General features: G+C 45.3%; 1 protein-coding gene across 1 annotated transcript in view; it reads right to left on the bottom strand.

Moving 5' to 3' along the window:
- LOC143962470 (ribonuclease inhibitor-like) overlaps window positions 1-22,563 on the bottom strand; it is a 157,827-nt gene that overhangs the window by 16,346 nt on the left and 118,918 nt on the right. The window contains exons 3-4 of the mRNA XM_077471744.1: window positions 13,349-13,519; window positions 8,218-8,463 (exon numbers count right to left, since the gene is read on the bottom strand). Of these exons, the coding sequence (XP_077327870.1) occupies window positions 8,218-8,463; window positions 13,349-13,519 (417 nt within the window). The remainder of the gene's footprint in view (window positions 1-8,217; window positions 8,464-13,348; window positions 13,520-22,563) is intronic.

Below are 22,563 nucleotides of genomic sequence, written 5' to 3'. Positions count from 1 at the left end.
GGCACAGAGAGAGAAATCGCTCCACATTGCAGGCACAGAGAGAGAAATCGCTCCACATTGCCCGCACAGAGAGAGAAATCGCTTCACATTGCCCGCACAGAGAGAGAAATCGCTTCACATTGCCCGCACAGAGAGAGAAATCGCTCCACATTGCCCGCACAGAGAGAGAAATCGCTCCACATTGCCCGCACAGAGAGAGAAATCGCTCCACATTGCAGGCACAGAGAGAGAAATCGCTCCACATTGCAGGCACAGAGAGAGAAATCGATCCACATTGCAGGCACAGAGAGAGAATTCACTTCACATAGCCCGCACAGAGAGAGAAATCGCTTCACATTGCAGGCACAGAGAGAGAAATCGCTCCACATTGCAGGCACAGAGAGAGAAATCATTTCACATTGCCCGCACAGAGAGAGAAATCGCTTCACATTGCCCGCACAGAGAGAAATCACTTCACATTGCCGGCACAGAGAGAAATCACTTCACATTGCCCACACAGAGAGAGAAATCACTTCACATTGCCCACACAGAGAGAGAAATCGCTCCACATTGCAGGCACAGAGAGAGAGAAATCCCTCCACATTGCAGGCACAGAGAGAAATCGCTTCACATTGCCCACACAGAGAGAAATCCCTCCACATTGCCCAGACAGAGAGAGAAATCACTTCACATTGCAGGCACAGAGAGAGAAATCGCTCCACATTGCCCGCTCAGAGAGAGAGAAATCGCTTCACATTGCCCGCACAGAGAGAGAAATCGCTCCACATTGCAGGCACAGAGAGAGAAATCACTTCACATTGCCCACACAGAGAGAGAATTCACTTCACATTGCCCGCACAGAGAGAGAAATCGCTCCACATTGCCCACACAGAGAGAGAAATCGCTTCACATTGCCCACACAGAGAGAGAAATCGCTTCACATTGCAGGCACAGAGAGAGAAATCGCTCCACATTGAAGGCACAGAGAGAGAAATCATTTCACATTGCCCGCACAGAGAGAGAAATCGCTTCACATTGCCCGCACAGAGAGAGAAATCGCTTCACATTGCCCGCACAGAGAGAAATCACTTCACATTGCCCGCACAGAGAGAAATCACTTCACATTGCCCACACAGAGAGAGAAATCACTTCACATTGCCCGCACAGAGAGAGAAATCACTTCACATTGCCCACACAGAGAGAGAAATCACTTCACATTGCCCACACAGAGAGAGAAATCGCTCCACATTGCAGGCACAGAGAGAGAGAAATCCCTCCACATTGCAGGCACAGAGAGAAATCGCTTCACATTGCCCACACAGAGAGAAATCCCTCCACATTGCCCAGACAGAGAGAGAAATCACTTCACATTGCAGGCACAGAGAGAGAAATCGCTCCACATTGCCCGCTCAGAGAGAGAGAAATCGCTTCACATTGCCCGCACAGAGAGAGAAATCGCTCCACATTGCAGGCACAGAGAGAGAAATCACTTCACATTGCCCACACAGAGAGAGAATTCACTTCACATTGCCCACACAGAGAGAGAAATCGCTTCACATTGCCCGCACAGAGAGAGAAATCGCTCCACATTGCCCACACAGAGAGAGAAATCGCTTCACATTGCCCACACAGAGAGAGAAATCGCTTCACATTGCCCGCACAGAGAGAGAAATCGCTCCACATTGCAGGCATAGAGAGAGAAATCGCTCCACATTGCAGGCACAGAGAGAGAAATCGCTCCACATTGCAGGCACAGAGAGAGAAATCGCTCCACATTGCCCACACAGAGAGAATTCACTTCACATTGCCCGCACAGAGAGAGAAATCGCTCCACATTGCAGGCACAGAGAGAGAAATCACTTCACATTGCCCGCACAGAGAGAGAAATCGCTCCACATTGCCCACACAGAGAGAGAAATCGCTCCACATTGCAGGCACAGAGAGAGAGAAATCCCTCCACATTGCAGGCACAGAGAGAAATCGCTTCACATTGCCCACACAGAGAGAAATCGCTCCACATTGCCCGCACAGAGAGAGAGAAATCGCTTCACATTGCCCGCACAGAGAAATCGCTCCACATTGCAGACACAGAGAGAGAAATCACTTCACATTGCCCACACAGAGAGAGAATTCACTTCACATTGCCCGCACAGAGAGAGAAATCGCTCCACATTGCAGGCACAGAGAGAGAGAAATCGCTTCACATTGCCCACACAGAGAGAGAAATCGCTTCACATTGCCCACACAGAGAGAGAAATCGCTTCACATTGCAGACACAGAGAGAGAAATCACTTCACATTGCCCACACAGAGAGAGAATTCACTTCACATTGCCCACACAGAGAGAGAAATCGCTTCACATTGCCCGCACAGAGAGAGAAATCACTTCACATTGCCTGCACAGAGAGAGAAATCACTTCACATTGCAGGCACAGAGAGAGAAATTACTTCACATTGCAGGCACAGAGAGAGAAATCACTTCACATTGCCCGCACAGAGAGAGAGAGAAATCACTTCACATTGCCCGCACAGAGAGAGAAATCACTTCACATTGCCCGCACAGAGAGAGAAATCACTTCACATTGCCCGCACAGAGAGAGAAATCACTTCACATTGCCCGCACAGAGAGAGAAATCACTTCACATTGCAGGCACAGAGAGAGAAATCACTTCACATTGCAGGCACAGAGAGAGAAATTACTTCACATTGCAGGCACAGAGAGAGAAATCACTTCACATTGCCCGCACAGAGAGAGAGAGAAATCACTTCACATTGCCCGCACAGAGAGAGAAATCACTTCACATTGCCCGCACAGAGAGAAATCACTTCACATTGCCCGCACAGAGAGAGAAATCACTTCACATTGCCCGCACAGAGAGAGAAATCACTTCACATTGCCCACACAGAGAGAGAAATCACTTCACATTGCAGGCACAGAGAGAGAGAGAAATCACTTCACATTGCAGGCACAGAGAGAGAGAGAAATCACTTCACATTGCAGGCACAGAGAGAGAGAGAAATCACTTCACATTGCAGGCACAGAGAGAGAGAGAAATCACTTCACATTGCAGGCACAGAGAGAGAGAGAAATCACTTCACATTGCATTTTCTCTGTGGAAGCAATGTTGAGAAGTCTCTCTCTCTCTCTCTCTCTCTCTCTGTACAGGCCAGTGCACCAGCCCATAGGGTCAGATTAAGGGCAACGTGGGCCTGGTGCAGCTGTGGAGCAGGTTTAGGAGTGGCAGGGATACGATGTAATTAACGTCGTATCCCAGCTCTCCCCTTACTAGCCACTATCCTGCATCTCTAGGATCCTGTGCTGGCTTGTGCCCAGACTTGGTCGCAGCCGCACAGGTGTAATGCTAGGGAAGCCTGGCATTTGATTACCAAGCTTCTGTTAGGCCCCTTTCACACATGCGGATGATATGTCCGTATTTCATCCATCCGTTTGCGGATGAAATACGGGCATACATTCATCCCTATGGGACAGCGGGTGTCTGCGGATGATCCGCAGACACCCGATTTCCTCTGCCTCCGCAACAGTTTCAAAAGACGGAGGAAAATCCTATTTTTCTATCTGTCTGCAGAGCAGATCCGATGAACACGGACAGACGGTCCGTGCGCATCCGATCCCCATAGAGGAGAGCGGAGAGCTGACAGGGTGGTCCCCGCACAGTGTGCGGAGACCGCTCTGTCCGCTGCCGGCTCAGCGGGGACAACAGAGCAATCCCCGCTGAGCGAGCGGATCATCACGGGGCGGATCGTTACTGATCCGCCCCGTGTGAAAGGGGCCTAAGAGCCGTGTGTGGGTGTTTCCGAGCCGTCAGAATACAGGGATCACTGCTGGCAGCTATAGCAGCCAGCAGTGATCGAAAACAAAAAAAGACACGCTGGTTGTACTGAAGTCAGTTGATCTTTCAAATTCTGTACAAGCCGTCTGCTCATACATAGATTGAAATTCTGCCAGTTCAGCAGAAATTTATATGTGTGTATGGTGGCCTAAGTCCACCAGTCTCTGGGTTTATCCTCAAATCTTCTGGAAGGGGGGCTCCACTTAGGTGTAGAAATTCACTTTGAACTCCACTTTATTTCCACAACTCTGATTATGTATTAGATGTGCAAACAAAAAGGTGAGAGAACACTGAATATCTACAGAGAGTAATGGTGAAGTTCAAAGTGAACTGTGCCCTTACCTGGAGGGACTGGCATTCAGGAGGTTAAAACAGGCAGGGAGGAAATTAGATATCACCTCCTTAACTGCCTGTCAAATGCCTCTGAAAAGTGACCTGAGCATTGATCGCTTTTCAGTGGAGTGGCAATGTCTGCTGTGAGTAAAATCCTTTTGGGCTCACACTGGTGTGCTGCGGTTTTCCTTAGGCGCAGTCCCTCAGACTTTTTAGGTTGTGTGTTTTTGCTGCATTTTCTGGAATTGCACCAAAGATGCAGCATGCAGGACTCTGTGTGCACTTTCAGAATATGCAGTAAAAATGTGCAGCCTAATAGGGGTCTATAGGGCCAGGGGCACCATTCAGGAAGACTAGCACTATGCCAGCACGAGCCCACATAATAACACCCATGAGGGCAAGGTACTGAACAGGCTGCTAGAAATAGAACTATTTAGCTGCAGAGAAGGGGGAGAGATTTGGGGGACAGAGCAGAGGGAGGGAGAAGAGGTGATGAGAAGCTCACTTACTTGGTCATGCAATGGACAGCCCCAGGAAGCTGACTTGAGTTTTTTTTTTTTTTTTAATGCTGTGGCTGCAGAGCGACTGCTCAGTTTTAACTTTCCCGCCCCACATCCTCTTCAACAACAACACATGGGCTGCTCGGGAGTGAGGGCGGGGAAAGAGAAAGCAGATCCAGCCTCTCACAGACATTGGTGTGGAGGAGGGAGGGGCGGGGCTAAGCTCTGTAACACTGTCAGGTCTGTGACAGAACTCATCGCTGGCTTGCAGTACTGACTCCGGCTGTGACGGCCACTCGAACTGCCACACTCGGCCAGCTCCAGACTGCGCATGTGCAGTTCTAAGCCTGCGACACAGCAGCCAAATTGTACAGATATCAGAGCAGCCCAGGGGGCAAATGCATCCCTGCCCCCCAGCCCAGCCCGCCCCTGCCACCATCTCACCCCCACCATCTCATCCCCACCATCTCACCCCCATCATCTCATCTCCATCATATGTTTGTTGTCCGTCCTTCCATTTTCATTACAGAGCATGTATAAAAAAGGAAGCCAATAGGCTAATGCTGCACTATATTAAATGAATATGTAAATAAACTGAAGCAGCCAGAACCTATGAGTTCAGTACAAAAAACTATAAGGTAAAATTAAAATAGAAGTGCAGCGCTAATAATACAAACAATATTAATAAATTGCATTGTATAAAATTGTGAATCAGTGAAAAAATTGTGATAAGAAGAAAAACTAAGGCAAAGTCCCAATCACAATAAAGTCCACGTGGGTCTATGTAGAATACTGAAACAAAAAATACTAATCACTTACTCATATAAGAAATTGTGAATCGGTAAAAAATGTATAAAAAAAGAAAACTAAGGCAGAGTCCCCATCACAATGAAGTCCATGTGGGTCTATGCAGCGTATTAAACCGGTGAAGATAAGTTGCAGGAAGAAGAACGTGACATAAATCTTCGTACAAATTGTAGTGCGGTCAGATCGACACCCAAGAAGTGAGGTAGCCTGTCTTACCAGAAGGCGGTGACTGGCAGGACGGTGTCACCAAGCTCGGGAATGATTGGTCTCCCCAGGACCTGACTGACATCCCAAACAGCAACTATTATTTCTGAATCAACTCGGAAATATGAAAGAAAAAACCTTTCATAGTGCAGTGTGTATATTCATAAAGATTTAATAAATGTATAAATTGCACTGACAAGTATGATAATAGTGTGTCGGGAGCAGCAATCAGATACAGAAAGGAAGACTGCAGAGTTTCCATTTACTTCTCTTTACTTCCAATACGAATCGTCACTCCACCGCCTGGGAAGGAAAAAACGTGATGACGTCACGCCGCAGGCTCTATGAAAGGTCTTTTCTTTTATATTCCCAAGTTGACTCAGAAATATTAGTTGCCGTTTCCAATATCAATAAGATCCCGGGGAGACCTGATTGCAACTTATCTTCACCAGTTTAATATGCTGCATAGACCCAGGGCCGCCTTTAAAGCAGGGCAAAAGGGGCAGCTGCCCTGGCCCCTTTCATTGTTGTGGGGCCCAAAGCAGCTGCCTCATACTTGCCAACTATCCCAATGTAAATTCCCTTGTCCCTTGAAGTTTTAGTCCTGTGCTGTGTCCTGATATCAGTGTGAATTGATGGTACTAATGCTGCCCAGCTTTGCCCTATTGTTGTGTACAGATGACTCACCTGCAGACCCTGTATTTACATGTAAATAACCGGCATTCATATGTAAATATTGGCAGCATTACTAAGTAAATAGGTGCGGCTGACAGCATTGATATGTAAATAAAGGTGGCATTCATATGCATCATGCTCCCCTGCAGTGAGGAGATGATGTGCTGTAACCTCTAGAAACCAATCAGTGAGCAGTATTACTTAACAGTAATCTCTAGCAACCAATTAACAAGCCAAAATCATTTGCTGTAACCTCTAGCAACTAATCAGTGAGCCGTAATGTGTGCTGTAACCTCTAGTAACCAGTCATTAAGCAGTAATGATATGCTGTAACCACTGGCAACCAATCGCAATTGCTGCCTTATCTGATACAGTAAGCTGATTTTAAGTCTAGTTGCTATTTATTGTATGTCTCAGAGCAGATGGAGAGCAAAACTGCATGAGGGGGGGGGGCCCAAGAAAATTTTTGCCCAGGGCCCAATCAATATTAAAGATGGCCCTGCATGGACCCATATGGACTTCATTGTGATCGGGACTCTGCCTTAGTTTTCTTTTTATCAATTTTTCACTGATTCACAATTTTTTCTATAAGTAATTTATTAGTATTATTTGTTTCAATATTCTACATAGACCCATATGGATTTTATTGTGATTGGGACTTTGCCTTAGTTTTTCTTCTTAACACAATTTTTTCACTGATTCACAATTTTATACAATGCAATTTATTAATATTGTTTGTATTATTAGCGCTGCACTTCTATTTTAAATTTTCATTACAGAGCAGCCCAGGTGTCAGAAGACCTCTCAACAATGTCCCACCTCCATCATCTCATCTCCATCATCTCATCTCCATCATATCATCCCCATCATCTCATCTCCATCATCTCATCTCCATCATCTCATCTCCATCATCTCATCTCCATCATCTCATCTCCATCATCTCATCCCCATCATCTCATCCCCATCATCTCATCCCCATCATCTCATCCCCATCATCTCATCCCCATCATCTCATCCCCATCATCTCATCCCCATCATCTCATCCCCATCATCTCATCCCCATCATCTCATCCCCATCATCTCATCCCCATCATCTCATCCCCATCATCTCATCCCCATCATCTCATCCCCATCATCTCATCTCCATCATCTCATCTCCATCATCTCATTCCCATCCAATGTGGTCTACATTTTATTATTCACATTTTTGTTGGCATCCTTCTCTGGTGAGATTTTGTTTACTGACTTCTCTATCAGGCTTATTTCAACACTCAGCTGCTAAAGATGTGCTGAATGAATCTATGCTACTTGTACCATGCCGCCTGCTTATGAGCCGCTTCACACTTGTGTTGTGGGCGGCCGGTCAGGTGTGCTAGCATGCAATTATGTTTGTTTGCTGAACTGACAATCTGGTTCTACATTTGTGTGCCGACTACTAATAGTGTCAGGCTTTGTTGCTGACTGGTTATATTATCTCAGTTTATTACTGTGCCTAACATGTTATCAGGACCTGGGTCCTACTGAGACGTACTTTACCATATGATTTCCAAGAACAATTAATAAGCTCCCGAAGAAGCTTTCAATTGTGAAACATGTAGAGCGCTTTTTTCTTGCATACTACATCATGTTTGCAGGATTACAATGATGTTTATTGTCATGCATTTTTTGTCCTAGAGAGATGTCAGTTTTGCTTTTATTGCAAAAAAGTTTTTAAATGTGTTCTTTTGTATTATTATGTGTTTAATAAACAATTATGTCACTTTTTATAATTGGTGCCTAAAAAGTCCATTTTGTTTCCATTTTGCTTCTATTTACTATTCACATTCTAAGACTTAGTATGTGCGTTTCCTCCAATATAACAGATCTTACCGTCTTTTCACAGAGAAGCCGGCATTCCGGAGGACCTCACAGCATCTCACTTCTGACTCCGACATCTTCTTATCATCATCATCGTCATCGTCATCGTCATCGTCATCATCATCGTCATCATCATCATCGTCATCATCGTCATAATGATCATCCAATGTTATCCACAGATAGGTCAGAGTTTGGTTTGTGGAGATAACGGAGGAAAGATCATCACAGCACCGTAATGTCCCATTACAGACCAGAATACTGGAGGGAGAAGCAGGAAAGAGGTGAAATGTTCTTCAAGGGAGGGGCAGAAGTAGACACATCCAATGACTAATCAGTGGGCGGGGTCTTAGAAAATGAAATGTTGGGACATTTGGATGGAATATTGGTAGGACCTCCCCTGTGAAATGGAGGTAAGTCGTCACCCATCTGAATAGTCTAATGCTCCGTACACACGGTCGGACTTTCTGATGGAAAATGTGCGATCGGATCATCATGTTGTCGGAAATTCCAACCGTGTGTGGGCTCCATCGGATTTTTCCCATCTAAATTTCCGACACACAAAGTTTGAGAGCTGGATCTAAAATTTTCCAACAACAAAATCCGTTGTTGGAAATTCCGATCCTGTGTACACAATTCCGACAATACAATACAACGCATGCTCAGATTCAAGCAGAAGAGCCGCACTGGCTGTTGAACTTAATTTTTCTCGGCTCGTCATACGTCTTGTACCTCACCGCGTTCTTGACGTTCCGAATTTCCGACCAACATTGTGTGACCGTGTGTATGCAAGACAAGTTTGAGCCAACATCCGAAAGAAAAAATCCATGGATTTTGTCGTCGGAATGTGTGATCGTGTGTACGGGGCATTAGTGTGGAGTTACACTGTTGCGGGTACATTGCAGCGTACGTGGTAACGCACACATTGGAGGTGTGATTGGCTTCATATAGATTCCCTTTCACACTAAACTGCGGCACATCGATGGGAAGCGGCCACATAGGAAATAATGGGATTTCTACTTCACATGCGTCTCCATGCAGCAAAATCCATGAGGATCTCTAAACACACTGACAAGTAATGATAATATGTCAGCAGATCAACCAATCATTGGACAGGCGGCCCTTGGGCGGAGCCGGGTGATGTCATTTCCTGCCTGGAACTGAAACAGGAAGTGGTTCTGGTGAGTGATGTAATCTACTGCCCAATTGGTTTCTGAATATGCTGACATATTATTGGTTGTCAGTGCATTTATTGTCAATAGACAATTGTTTTGAAGGACGGACTTCACTATTGGTGGCATTTTTGTTTTGTTTGGAGTTCTATATCCAGCCAATCAGGAGGGACCAGATCCCTTAAAAGGACCCCACACTTGTGACAGCTGATCTTGTGGGAAGTCCCCCAGGCTCATTGAGCCCCCCAGAGGGGGGACAAGCACATGACACCTATATTGTTTATGGGGCCAATACCTGAGGGGGCATTTCATCAGCACGGAGGTGGAGGACTCTGAACACCCTTCATTTTGCAGTGACATACTGGAGGGGGCGCCATCATTGAGGAAGATTGATCACAGATATATGGACTTTCCTCTTATATATCCAACTAGATACATTCATTTTACAGCACTGGAGTTGTGGCATCAAACACTTGTAACTAGTTATTGTTTTATTACATTCATTTCCATTAGTAATGTGTTAAGGGGGCAGTTTTTATTGGGCAATTTTGATTGTGGCAATAGGATGAGGCAGTTTTCATTGGGCAATTTTGATCATGGCAATTTTGATGGTGGCAGTATGATGAGGCAATATTGATGGGTGAAATAAGATGGGGCAGTTTTGATGGGGCAATTTCGGTGGTGGCAGTATAATGGGGCAATTTTGGTGGGGGTAATATGATGGGGCAATTTTGATGGGGCAATATGATAGGGTAATTTTGATGGAGGCAATAGGATGGAGCAGTTTTGATGGGGCAATTTTGGTGGTGGCAGTATAATGGGACAATGCTGATGGGGTAATATGATGGGGCAATTTTGATGGTGGCATTATGATGGGGCAATTTCAATAGGGGCAATTTTGGTGGTGGCAGTATAATGGGGCAATAGGATGGGGTAATTTAAAGGGGGCAATTTTATGGGGGCAGTATAATGGGGAAATTTGATAGGGCAGTTTTGATGGGGCAATTTGATGGGGCAGTATTGTGGGGTAATTTTTATGGGGCAATATGTTGGGGCAATTTTGATGGTGGCAGTATGATGGGGCAATTTTGATGGTGGCAGTATAATGGGGCAATATGATAGGACAGTTTTGAAGGGGCAATAAGGTGGGGCAATTTTGGTGGCGGCAGTATAATGGGACAATATGGATGGGGAAAAAATAGGGCAATTTTGATGAGGGCAATATAATGGGGCAATTTTGATTGGGAAATTTGATAGGGCAGTTTTGATGGGTGAAATAGGATGGGGTAATTTTGATGGGGCAGTATTTATGGGGCAATATCATGGGGCAATTTTGGTGGTGGCAGTATAATGGGGCAATTTTGATGGTGGCAATTCTGATGGTGGCAGTATGATGGGGCCATTTTGATGGAGAAATAGGATGGGGTAATTTCGATAGGGGCAATATGACAAGGCAGTTTTGATGGGGCAATTTTGGTGGTGGCAGAATAATGGGGCAATTTTGATGGGATAATATAATGGGGCAATAGGATGATGTAATTTGAAGGGGTCAGTATAATGGGGAATTTTGATAGGCAGTTTTGATAAGAGCCATATTTTGGGGCAATTTTGATGGGGGCAATAGGATGGGGCAGTTTTGATGCTGGCAGTATAATGGGGCAATATGTTGGGGCAATTTTGATGGTGGCAGTATGATGGGAAAATTTTGAAGGGGCAATTTTGATGGGGGCAGTATAATGGGGCATTTTTGACGGGGGCAGTTTTATGGGGCAATATGATGGGACAGTTTTGAAGGGGCAATATGATGGGGCAATTTTAATGGGGGCAAGTTGATGGGGCAATTTTGGTGGTGGCAGTATAATGGGACAATAAGGATTGGAAAATATAATGGGGCAATACAATGGGGCAATTTTGATTGGGCAATATGATAGGGCAGTTTTGATGGGGCAATTTTGATGGGACAATTTTGATTGGGGCAGTATAATGGGGAAAATTTTATGGGGGCAATTTGATGAGGCAGTTTTGATGGGGCAATTTTGGTGATGGCAGAATAATGGGGGCAATTTTGATGGGGAAAATTTGATGGGGTAGTTTTGATGGGGCAATTTTGATGAGGGCAATCTGATGGGGCAATTTTATGGATCAATTTTGATTAGGGCAATAGGATGGGGCAATTTTGATGGGGATAATTTGATGGGGCAGCTTCTGCAAAAGGTAATTGCTTTTTAAACAATGCGAATTGTAAATGATATCCCTCTTTCTGTGCAGATGTTATATCTATCTATCTATCTATCTATCTATCTATCTATATATATATATATATATATATATATATATATATATATATATATATATAGGGGAGGGGAGGTTTCCATAGCTAAGGGGCGGGAGCTTGGTATGACACTGCTGTTGCTATGGAAACCTGACCTACAACCTATTACACAGCTCGTGTTGCTCTGAGCATGTGCGAGATCTGGAGGTGCATGCTGGGTAGCCATGGAATACAAGAAGAGATACAGTCTGGCTTCAGATGCCCACACATGAGATGGCGGCGGCCTGCTGGGACTTACAAAAGAAAGAAATCAATGCTGCAAAAACACAAAGCGGCCCTTAGATTACAGTGTACCTTTACTAGAATACATGAATCATGAGGATTATAGGGGGAGATTTATCTACAAAGTAACATTTCTCCCGCAGCACGGCTTTATATATACACAAGTGCCTTAAAAGCCCCCCTTAGGGGTATTTGTTTCTAACAAGTTTTTGGATGTGGCACTACTGAGAGGAAATCCTCACCGACTCCATTTCTACAATTACCGAGATAAAGTTGTTAGTTTTCTGCATAAAGTGTATTAATTCCAATTCATTATTCTGCAGCACATTGTTCCAGCACTGAGGTTGTGGTAGTAGCAGACATATATTGTATGAAGTATTTGCTTTGTATTATCATTTTTGTTGTGTAATTATTATTTGGAAGTATCAGGTGGTTAGGTGGTTTGTTACATAGTTACACAGCTGTATAGTAACACTGGGGTTGTGGTAACACTTATCAGCCAATCAACCTTGGGGGTCTTCCCTGTCCAGCCCACAAGCCGGTCCTGAAGGAACCAGAGATAAATGGACCATGAATGGTTCTGATGAAGGAGGATTGGATTTCCAACACCGGCATGTCAGTCTGATCCCAACAAGACCAAGCAGTGCTTGTCTGGTGTGATCAGACCCCATAGAACCATTCTGGGGGTTCTCCTGGATTCTATCCTCACTACACATACAATGTTATATGTACATGTACCCCAACATGTCTACAATCAGAAGGAATTATTTCCACCTCTCTGTATCTAATATTTTATTTTGTATGAGAGATAAAATAGATTCCTCTGATCTCTGATGTAAATCAATGTCTGGCAGACAGTTCGGGGTCTTCTCCCTGTATCGGCCTCGTCCCCTGCTGGGCTTGTAGATAAAATGACTAGGACTTCTCTTTGAGGCTCAATGAGGTGACAATCTTATATCTACAAGGAGGGGAGATTTATTAGCATCTAGGGGTCTGGTCTAGAGACTCGCTCTGTCCTTCCAGATTCTAATTGAGGACCATCTGTCTATGATTGGTTACTGAATGAAGAGAATACAGAGTCCTGTGCGTCTTCTGGTCTCTTTTAGGTCCAAATTCAACCCAACATACAGGCTGAAATCAGACTTGAAACGGTGAATGGAGACGCACCGGAACCCCTGCTGTGACCTCTAGTGTGACCCCAGTCAAAGTCTGATCTCTGATAGTCAGTGGAGGGGGAGGGGATGAAAGCCAATAACAGTGAGTGACCTGAAGGACTATGATGGAAACTCCCAGTGTAACCGGCCAATCAGAAGTCTGTCTTTGTATAACTTTCATCTAGGTGACATGTCTGGGTCCCTCACATAGAAAATTTATACCAGAATCCTGCAGAATATTATATCATTTATAGGATAATTCTCACCCCAGCCTCTGCAGAGTACAGCCAGGATCTCTGAGCCCCTCACATAGAAGTTTTATACCAGAGTCTTCCAGATTATTCCCTGATAAATGCAGAGTGGTGAGGGATCGATTATTGATAAGAATGGATCGGAGATCATCACAGCCGGAGGAAGTCACACCACATCTTTCCAACCTGCAGAGACAAATCCAGACACATGATATTATATTATAAGATGAATATGAGGAATTATTCCCATTTAGTGAGAAGTAACATAACATCACTAGAGCGAAATATCAGGATATACAGAATGTTATACAGAGGAAAGATCTTGTTATTAGGGAAGCTGATAAAAGTGAAGGTGTTGTAGTACTTATGTCTACACAGTATAGAGGAGGGGGCGCTGTGGCAGCTCAGTCACCCCCCTTATGTACTCGGTTATTAGGCAGGACCTCACACAGTGTCTCATACAGGGGCTTCTGAAATTGATAAAGGAAAGGATCTGGGGGTTTATGAAATAAAACAGCAGAATAGCTGATGGTGGATACCCCAGTGACCCCAATATTCCATCACCATAATCATTTACATTATTTACATTGTTGTCCTGTTGGAGCTCATTTTTTAACTATCTTGTTAAATCTTTTTAAGAATAAAATTATTTTTGAATTACTTATGCATTGTTGATTCGATCCACTAACTCTGCTGCCTAAAAATCTGTTTTCCATATTTTAGGGGTGAGCAGCACTCTCTAACCTGTACTGGTATGTATCTTCCCCTTGTTGTAATATTCCATCACCTTCCTAAAGTCCACCAATCAGGAGTTCCCATTGAAGATCACCGGATTATGGCAGGAATAGGATCCTTTATAGAGAATGTAGGGGGGAGGGGTGGATATACATTTCCAGCCTTTAGCGCTGAAACTTCTGGGATATATTAGAGATACAAGTACTATATTGGTGGATATTCCACATTTACAATGGGATTCTACATTCACATGGGGGACACTTCACATTAAAGCACTTTATTCTTCCATCCCCCATTCTTTAGTGTCTCCAGCAATCAGATATCATCTCCATAGATATAGATCATATACTAGGATGTTACAGGAATTATTACAGAGGATGGAAAGGATGAAGGTTTTTTACCTTAACTACTTCAGCCCCGGAAGGATTTACCCCCTTAATGACCAGAGCACTTTTTACAATTTGGCATTGTGCTGCTTTATCTGGTCATGTAACGCTGTACACAAAGCAAATGTGCGTCCTTTTTTCCTACAAATAGAGCTTTATTTTGGTGGTATTTTATCACCTCTGGGATTTTTATTTTTTTGCAATATAAATGAAAAAAAGATTGAAAATGTTGAAAAAAAATATTTCTATGTTTGTTATAAAAAAAATCCAATAAACATAATTTTAGTCATACATTTAGGCCAAAATGTGTTCAGCCACATGTCTCGGCTAAATAAATCCCAATAAGCGTATATATTTGTTGGTTTGCACAAAAGTTATAGTGTCTACAAACTAGGGTACATTTACTGGAATTTACGCAGCTTTTAGTTTATGACTGACTACTTTCTTGAGGTGCTAAAATGACAGGACTAGTGATGGCCGAACAGTTCGCCCGGCGGTCGTTTCGCAAGGAATTTCGGCTGTTCAGCGGACTATTGGCGCCGTTCACCCGGCGGACTTCCGTGTTTTTACTGTGTAAAAGAACTTTGACCTGATGACACATCCATCATGGGGTACAGGACAGCCAATTGAGACTTTACAGCACATGGACACTTGGACATTCCCCCTAACTTATAAATACACCCGATCCGGCGGCCATTTTACATTCTTTCTTCTGTCACTATAGGGAGAGGTTGCTGTGTGGAGCAGGGAGAGATAAATCACTAGCTATTTGGTACACAAAAGTTCGTTTCAGGACTGGTATAGGCATTAGGTGTATATAGGTTTGCTGTGCTACTGATTGTTGCAGCATCCCGAGTGTCTTTTGTCAGTTTAGAGAAAGGGACAGGACGGTGTGTGCTGCAGGGAGAGTGAGTTTAATCATTAGCTGTTACTATCAGGTCCACAAAAGTGCTATTCCAGTAACCAGTTATTGTTCCAGTAGCCTCTGTTTTGCCAGTTTATATAGGGACAGGCAGGAAGCAGTGTGTCAGGCAGTGAGGGTCAGTTTAAACAGTAGCTGTTACTATTAGTTCCACAAAGGTTCTTTTCAGGACTGGTATCAGTGGTATGGTAATAGGCTTGTACACGTATAATATTCTTTCTTCCAAATATAGAAAGAATATTATACTTGACTGCTGCCCTTCTGCTGCATTGCTAATGCTATGCTAATCATTCACAACTCACTTGTTCCACAAAGCTCTTTATCAGGACTGGTAATTTGGTCTGTCTAGGGTGCTACAGTACATAGGGTTGAGTGAGGTACAGTCTGCTATTCTATAAGGACTGGTATCGGTCCACAATACATAGGGTGGAGATGCACTACTGCTGACCGCTGCCCTATACTGCAGCAGTCCTTCATCAGTATAGGGAGTGGGACTGACGTACAGTCTGCTAATCAGTCACACACAACCTTCTTGGTCCACAAAACTCCTTATAAGGACTGGTAAGGTATATAGGGTGCTACAGTACATAGGGTTGAGTGAGGTACAGTCTGCTATTCTATAAGGACTGGTATCGGTCCACAATACATAGGGTTGAGGTGCACTACTGCTGACCGCTGCCCTATACTGCAGCAGTCCTTCATCAGTATAGGGACTGAGAGTTTTGTCACAGGGTCATTTAAAAAATGACAGGCAGAGGAAGAGGCAGGCCCTTCCGCAGGGGTGGTAGGGGTAGGGCAGGAGCAACAGCCTTGAGCCAAAGTGGGAAGGTGCGTTCAATTACTTTAAAGGACGCACCAGACTTGGTTGAGTGGTTCACTCAGCCTTACTCTTCTGCACCCTCCTCATCCTCTCGATCTGCACCCTCTTCTTCACTCTCTGCTATGTGCACCCCCAAAGACACTACCACCAACAACACCACCAACAACACCACCACCACCACCACCACATACCTTCCGCTTGAGTCACAGGAATTATTTTCCCATCCATATCAAGAGGACATTTCTGATGCGCAGCCACTCTTGGTATTGGATCAGGAAGAGGAGGTAGCAACAACCGCTACTCAGCAGTCTGACGACAGTACCCAGATCAGCCCAAGGAGGAGGTTGGTCCCTGGTGTTGCTGCCTACTCCGAGATCTCTACGGCAGGGAAGGTGACGTTGATGATGACATGTCTAGTGATGTCACGTGGGTGCCCACAAGAGAGGAAGAGGAGGGGAGTTCAGAGGGAGATATGGACCAGCAGATAGGGAGGAGAAGCAGGAATAACTTACATTGCACAGGAAGGACAAAGCAGACTGCAAATGTATCAGGAGCGAGTCATCGACCATGTACGGTCACATCTGGCACTCCCAGGACACCGGCACATGGCTCCGCAGTGTGGGCTTTTTTTAACGTGTCCGTTGCTGACAATAGTGTTGCCATCTGCAATCTTTGCAGTCAACGCATTAGTCGCGGTAAGCCCAACACTCACCTAGGGACGACCGCCTTAAGAAGGCACATGGGCAGCCATCACCGAGCCGAGTGGGAGCAACGGAACACACAAAGCCACACTACAGGCTCTCACCGTCCAGCCTCGTCTTCTACTTCTCCTTCTCCTCTCTCCTCACAATTGTCCTCCACTCCACCTTCCATCACGCCAAGCTCACGTTTTTCTGCAAAAAGGCAGGCTTCCGTGGGCCTAATGTTCGAGCGTAAAAAAATGATGATGCCGGATAACCCTCTTGCCCAACGCTTGACGGCTGGCTTGTCAGAACTCATAGCCTGCCAACTACTGCCATATAAACTGGTGGACTCGGAGGCCTTTCGCAAATTTGTGGCCATTGGAACACCACAATGGAAGGTCCCAGGAAGGAAGTATTTCTCAGAGAAGGGCATCCCAGAGCTATATGGCCATGTTCAGCGGCAAGTGAATGTATCTCTGGCACACAGTGTCGGTGCCAAGATACGTCTGACCACAGACACGTGGTCTAGCAAACACGGGCAGGGAAGGTATATCACTTTTACTGCCCACTGGGTGAACCTTCTGACGGCCGTCAAGCATGTAACCCGTGGCACCCGTGTAGATTTGGTTTTACCGCCATGGATTGCATGCAGGCCTGACTCTTCTTCTCCTCCTCCTACTCCATCCTCCTCCCTCTCCTCCTCAGCTGACTCCTCCTTTTCTGCTGCTAGCGCCTCTTCCGCTGCACCGTCCAAGCTCCCCAGAACCTATTCCACATGCCAGGTGAGAGGTTGCCATGCCGTGCTGCGTCTGTTGTGCCTGGAAGCCAAGAGCCACACTGGCCCGGCACTCCTTTCAGCTTTGCGTTCACAGGCAGATCAGTGGCTAACACCGCTTAATTTGACAGTTGGTAAAGTGGTGTGTGACAACGGTGCCAATCTGCTTAGCGCATTGAAACAGGGCAAAATCACGCACGTGCCATGCATGGCACACGTCTTAAACTTGGTCGTGCAGCGATTCCTTGTCAAATACCCTGTGGTCCAGGACATCTTGCGGCAGGCAAGGAAAATCTCGGTCCATTTCAGAAGATCTTACACGGCCATGGCTCGCCTTGCTGACATTCAGCGGCGACACAATATGCCGGTCAGACGTCTTATTTGTGATTGCCCGACGCGATGGAACTCAACCTTCTATATGCTTGATAGGTTGCTCCAGCAGAAACGTGCAGTTAACGTCTATCTGTATGAACTCTGCGGCAGAACAGGTTCTGGGAAGCTGGGGTTTTTTTCACCGCGCCAGTAGCTGCTCATGCGCGACGCATGCAGACTTCTGCGGCCATTTGAGGAGATCACCAAACTGGTGAGTCGCAGCCATGGCGCCATCAGTGACATTGTACCTTATGCCTTCTTTATGGAGCGTGCATTGCGTCGTGTCATTGATCAAGCTGTGGAGGAGCAGGAGCGGGAAGATGAGGAAGTCGCAATGCTGGATGAATTCCCAGGGGGGGCTACTCTATCTGAGACAAGTCAACAACAGGAGTCTGAAGAGGAGTCAGAGGAGGATGGTGCCGGGGAGGATGAGGAGGAGCAAGAAGAGCATGCTTTAAACCTTTCTGGGATCCCTGTTGTGCGTTGATGGGGAGAGGAGAATGAAGAGGACGACATTATCCTGGATGATGAGCAGGAGCCAGGCCACCACACCGCTTCCACTTTAGTGCAAATGGGGGCCTTCATGCTCCAGTGTTTTAATAGGGACCCCCGTATAAAAAGCATAAGGGTCAAGGACCAGTACTGGGTGGCAACGTACTTAGACCCCCGGTACAAACACAAAATCGCGGAAATGTTACCGCCGTCGTAGAGGGCTGTCAGAATGCAGCACTTCCAGGCCTTGCTTCGAGAAATGCTGCATTCTGCTTTTGCGTGCGCTGGCAGAGGAGCAATTCCCACTCCCAGAGAAGGAGTTACGGGTACCAATCCAACAGCGCCTGCAAGAAGAGGCCGGTTTGAAGATGTGTTGATATGAGGTCATTCTTTCCACCGACCCATCGACAGGTGTCATCCGGATCCAGCATCAGGGAACGCCTAGACCGTCAGGTGTCCGACTACATCGGGTTAACGGCCGATGTGGACGCTCTGAGGAGTGATGAACCCCTGGACTACTGGGTGGGCAGGCTTGACCTCTGGCCAGAGCTTGCCCAATTTGCAATCGAACTGTTGGCTTGCCCCTCATCCAGTGTCCTGTCCGAAAGGACGTTCAGCGCAGCAGGGGGGATCGTGACCGATAAGCGTACTCGCCTAGCTCACGACAGTGTTAACTACCTCAAATTTCTAAAAATGAATGAGACATGGATCTCTGAGGAATTCAACACATGTGACCAGTAGACCATGTATATGTCTATAAACTATTTTTTTAATCAAGCACACAGACCTTCTTTCTTCATTTGGCTCACTTCCTTGTCCAAAAAAAGCACACCGTACTATATGCCCCTACCCTCCTCTTTGAAGAGGTTGAGCGGTGTCATATTTCTACTGGGCCTGCTTATTATGAGGGGCTCACACCATCCCTGTGCTATGCTGACATCCTCCTGGGGCTGCTTATTATGAGGGGCTCACACCATCCCTGTGCTATGCTGACATCCTCCTGTGGCTGCTTATTATGAGGGGCTCACACCATCCCTGTGCTATGCTGACATCCTCCTGGGGCTGCTTATTATGAGGGGCTCACACCATCCCTGTGCTATGCTGACATCCTCCTGGGGCTGCTTATTATGAGGGGCTCCCACCATCCCTGTGCTATGCTGACATCCTCCTGGGGCTGCTTATTATGAGGGGCTCCCACCATCCCTGTGCTATGCTCATTATGAGGGGCTCCCACCATCCCTGTGCTATGCTGACTTCCTCCTGGGGCTGCTTACGGTGCAGGTGTCAGTGCTGTATATCACAGTGCTGATGTCAGTGCTGTATATCACGGTGCTGGTGTCATTGCTGTATATCACAGTGCTGATGTCAGTGCTCTCTATCACGGTGCTGCTGTCAGTGCTGTATATCACAGTGCTGGTGTGAGTGCTTTATGTCACGCTGCTGATGTCAGTGCTCTGTATCACGGTGCTGTTGTCAGATGACTCTGCTGGTGATCATCTCCTGCACCCTCTTCTTTGCCTACCCTGGTCCCTGACCTTCCCTCTCCTCCATTGCCTTCATGCGCTCCACAGTCCTGAATTGTCACAACAATTTCCCATATAAAAAAAGAATGCTTGTAGTTGTCGATCCCAGATTCACCTCATACATGTGTTATGTCATTGGCCATGTGGTGGGACTATGTTTGCACAGCTAATAATTATTTTGTGGCTGCAAATTTGACCTATAGGTTTGCGAAGTTCGCCTCCCATTGAAGTCAATGGGGCCCGCCGCGAACGTTCCAGTTCGCGAACTATCGGCCGCGTTCGTGGTCCGCGTTCGCGAAACATCCCATCGGAAGTTCGTCCATCACTAGACCGGACAGTACAAACCCCCCAAATTACCCCATTGTGGAAAGTAGACACCCCAAGCTATCTGCTGAGAGGCATGGGGAGTATTTTGCAGATCTCACTTTTTGTCACAAAGTTTTGAAAATGTAAAAAAAAATAGAAAATCTATTCTGTTAAAGACTGTACATTTATGTATCCATACATTGAGATTCTGTATTGACTTTTTATGTCTGTTTACATGTTGTTTTTACAAATCTTTTGAATAAATATTTTTTTATGATAAAAATAAAAATTTGTTTGCATTAAAAGTCCCACTGTACCTGGGGTAGTGTTATTCCTTTATTTAGGGATTTTACTTAATTATTTTTTTTTATTTCCTTTTCTTTCTTAATTTTCCCAAATAAATGAGATCTGCAAAATACTCACCATGCCTATCAGCAAATATCTTGGGGTGTCTACTTTCCAAAATGGGGCCCAGCTTGTCTCACCCTGCTCACAGCCTGCTGCTGATCCTGCATCACCCACCTCACCGGATCACTGACCTACATCTGCCAACCGCATTCCGGTCTTCCCTGGTGATCCATCATCCACCCATCTGTGCCAGCTACCACAGATCTCACAGGCACTCTTACCTCGCTGTGCTCTCAAGGGTACTCTCCCAACTCCAGTGGCTCCTGAGCCAGGGCCGTAAGAGAGGTCTCCTCCTACAAGTCAGGCTGTATGATAAAGGTAAGTAACAGTATCAAACAGCCATGTCTGAGCCTGCAGGAAGAACCTCACCAGTGATGGAGATTTGTCAGTACCTCACAGCTCTCACACAGGCCATGAAATCCTTACAGGAGGGTTACGTTAAGCTGAAAGAACAGGCACAGAATTTAACAGTTCCTACTAATGCAGCTTCTGCATCCTCTGCTGCACCTACACAGACTGTCTCCACTCCCTCAGTGGTGATGCCACAACCCCAACCCAGAGTCCCCACTCCAGAGAGATTTGCAGAGGAACAAACTAAATTCCGGGCCTTCCGCAACGCATGTCAGCTTTATTTTGCTTTGTAACCGAAAACTTTTTCACTAAAATCCACCAAGGTGGGATTTTTTTTTAAACCAAGAAAAGGTTTATTGCGCAAAAACAGTCAGGTGCATAACTATTGCAGCAATATAATCAGGTGTATGTATAATTAGTATTATCACTATAATACAGCTTCTAGGTATAAACTCAACTAACTGTACAAATATATTATTATTGATTTTGGTGGTGCTGCATAAATTGACAACAACATTTACCATTGAACTTGTATTATGGGAACTATTGTAAAGCATTGAACCTGTAACGGTAGATAGGTAAGAGGGAGAACAAATATATCATCCGTTTCAAGGCACATAGGGCATGAATCGAACATTACCCTCAATACATGTTGTTATTGATATTGGGATTCACCATGGTTCCATCAAGAGTAATTGCTATAAAAGTTAGACATTATTACCAGTATTTGGAATCTGTCTTCTAATCTGCCAAATTACATTTGTAACAGTCCATTTTTGACCAACTAGGTTGGACCTAGTCTTGGTTAGGGATGAGCCAAACACTCCCCGGTTCGTATCCAGAAAATGCGAACAGACCGAAAGTTTGTGCAAACTCTCGAACACGGTTAAAGTCTATGAGACTCGAATGTGAGAAATCAAAAATGCTCATTTTAAAGGTGAATATGCAAGTTATTGTCCTAAAAAGGGTTTGGGGACCCGGGTCCTGCCCCAGGGGACATGTATCAATGCAAAAAAAAAAGTTTTGTTTTTTTCGAGAGCAGTGATTTTAATAATGCTTAAAGTGAAACAGTAAAAGTGTAATATTCCTTTAAATTTAATTTGTCTGACAGCAAAATTACAGTTCTAAAGGAAAAAAGTAATTTAAAAGTACTCGCGGCTATAATGAATTGTCGGTCCGACAATACACATAAAAGTTCATTGATAAAAACGGCATGGAATTTCCCCACAGGAAAACCCCAAACCAAAATCTTTTTTTTTTTAAATGCGTGTGTTTCCCCTAAATTCCATACCAGGCCCTTAAGGTCTGGTATGGATATTAAGGGGAACACCGTGCCAAAATAAAAAAAATGGCGTGGGGGGCCCCCGAAAAATCCATACCAGACCCTTACCTCAGCACGCAACCTGGCAGGCGGGGGATGAGAGAACCCCCCTCCTGAACCATACCAGGCTACATGC

This window comes from Lithobates pipiens, unplaced genomic scaffold, assembly GCF_037356315.1.
Source record: "Lithobates pipiens isolate NorthernLeopardFrog02 unplaced genomic scaffold, aLitPip1_a1.2 Scaffold_8, whole genome shotgun sequence".
NCBI classification, from domain to species: domain Eukaryota; kingdom Metazoa; phylum Chordata; class Amphibia; order Anura; family Ranidae; genus Lithobates; species Lithobates pipiens.
Note: the sequence above shows the minus strand (reverse complement) of the source record. Positions and strands in the feature narration are given on the sequence as shown.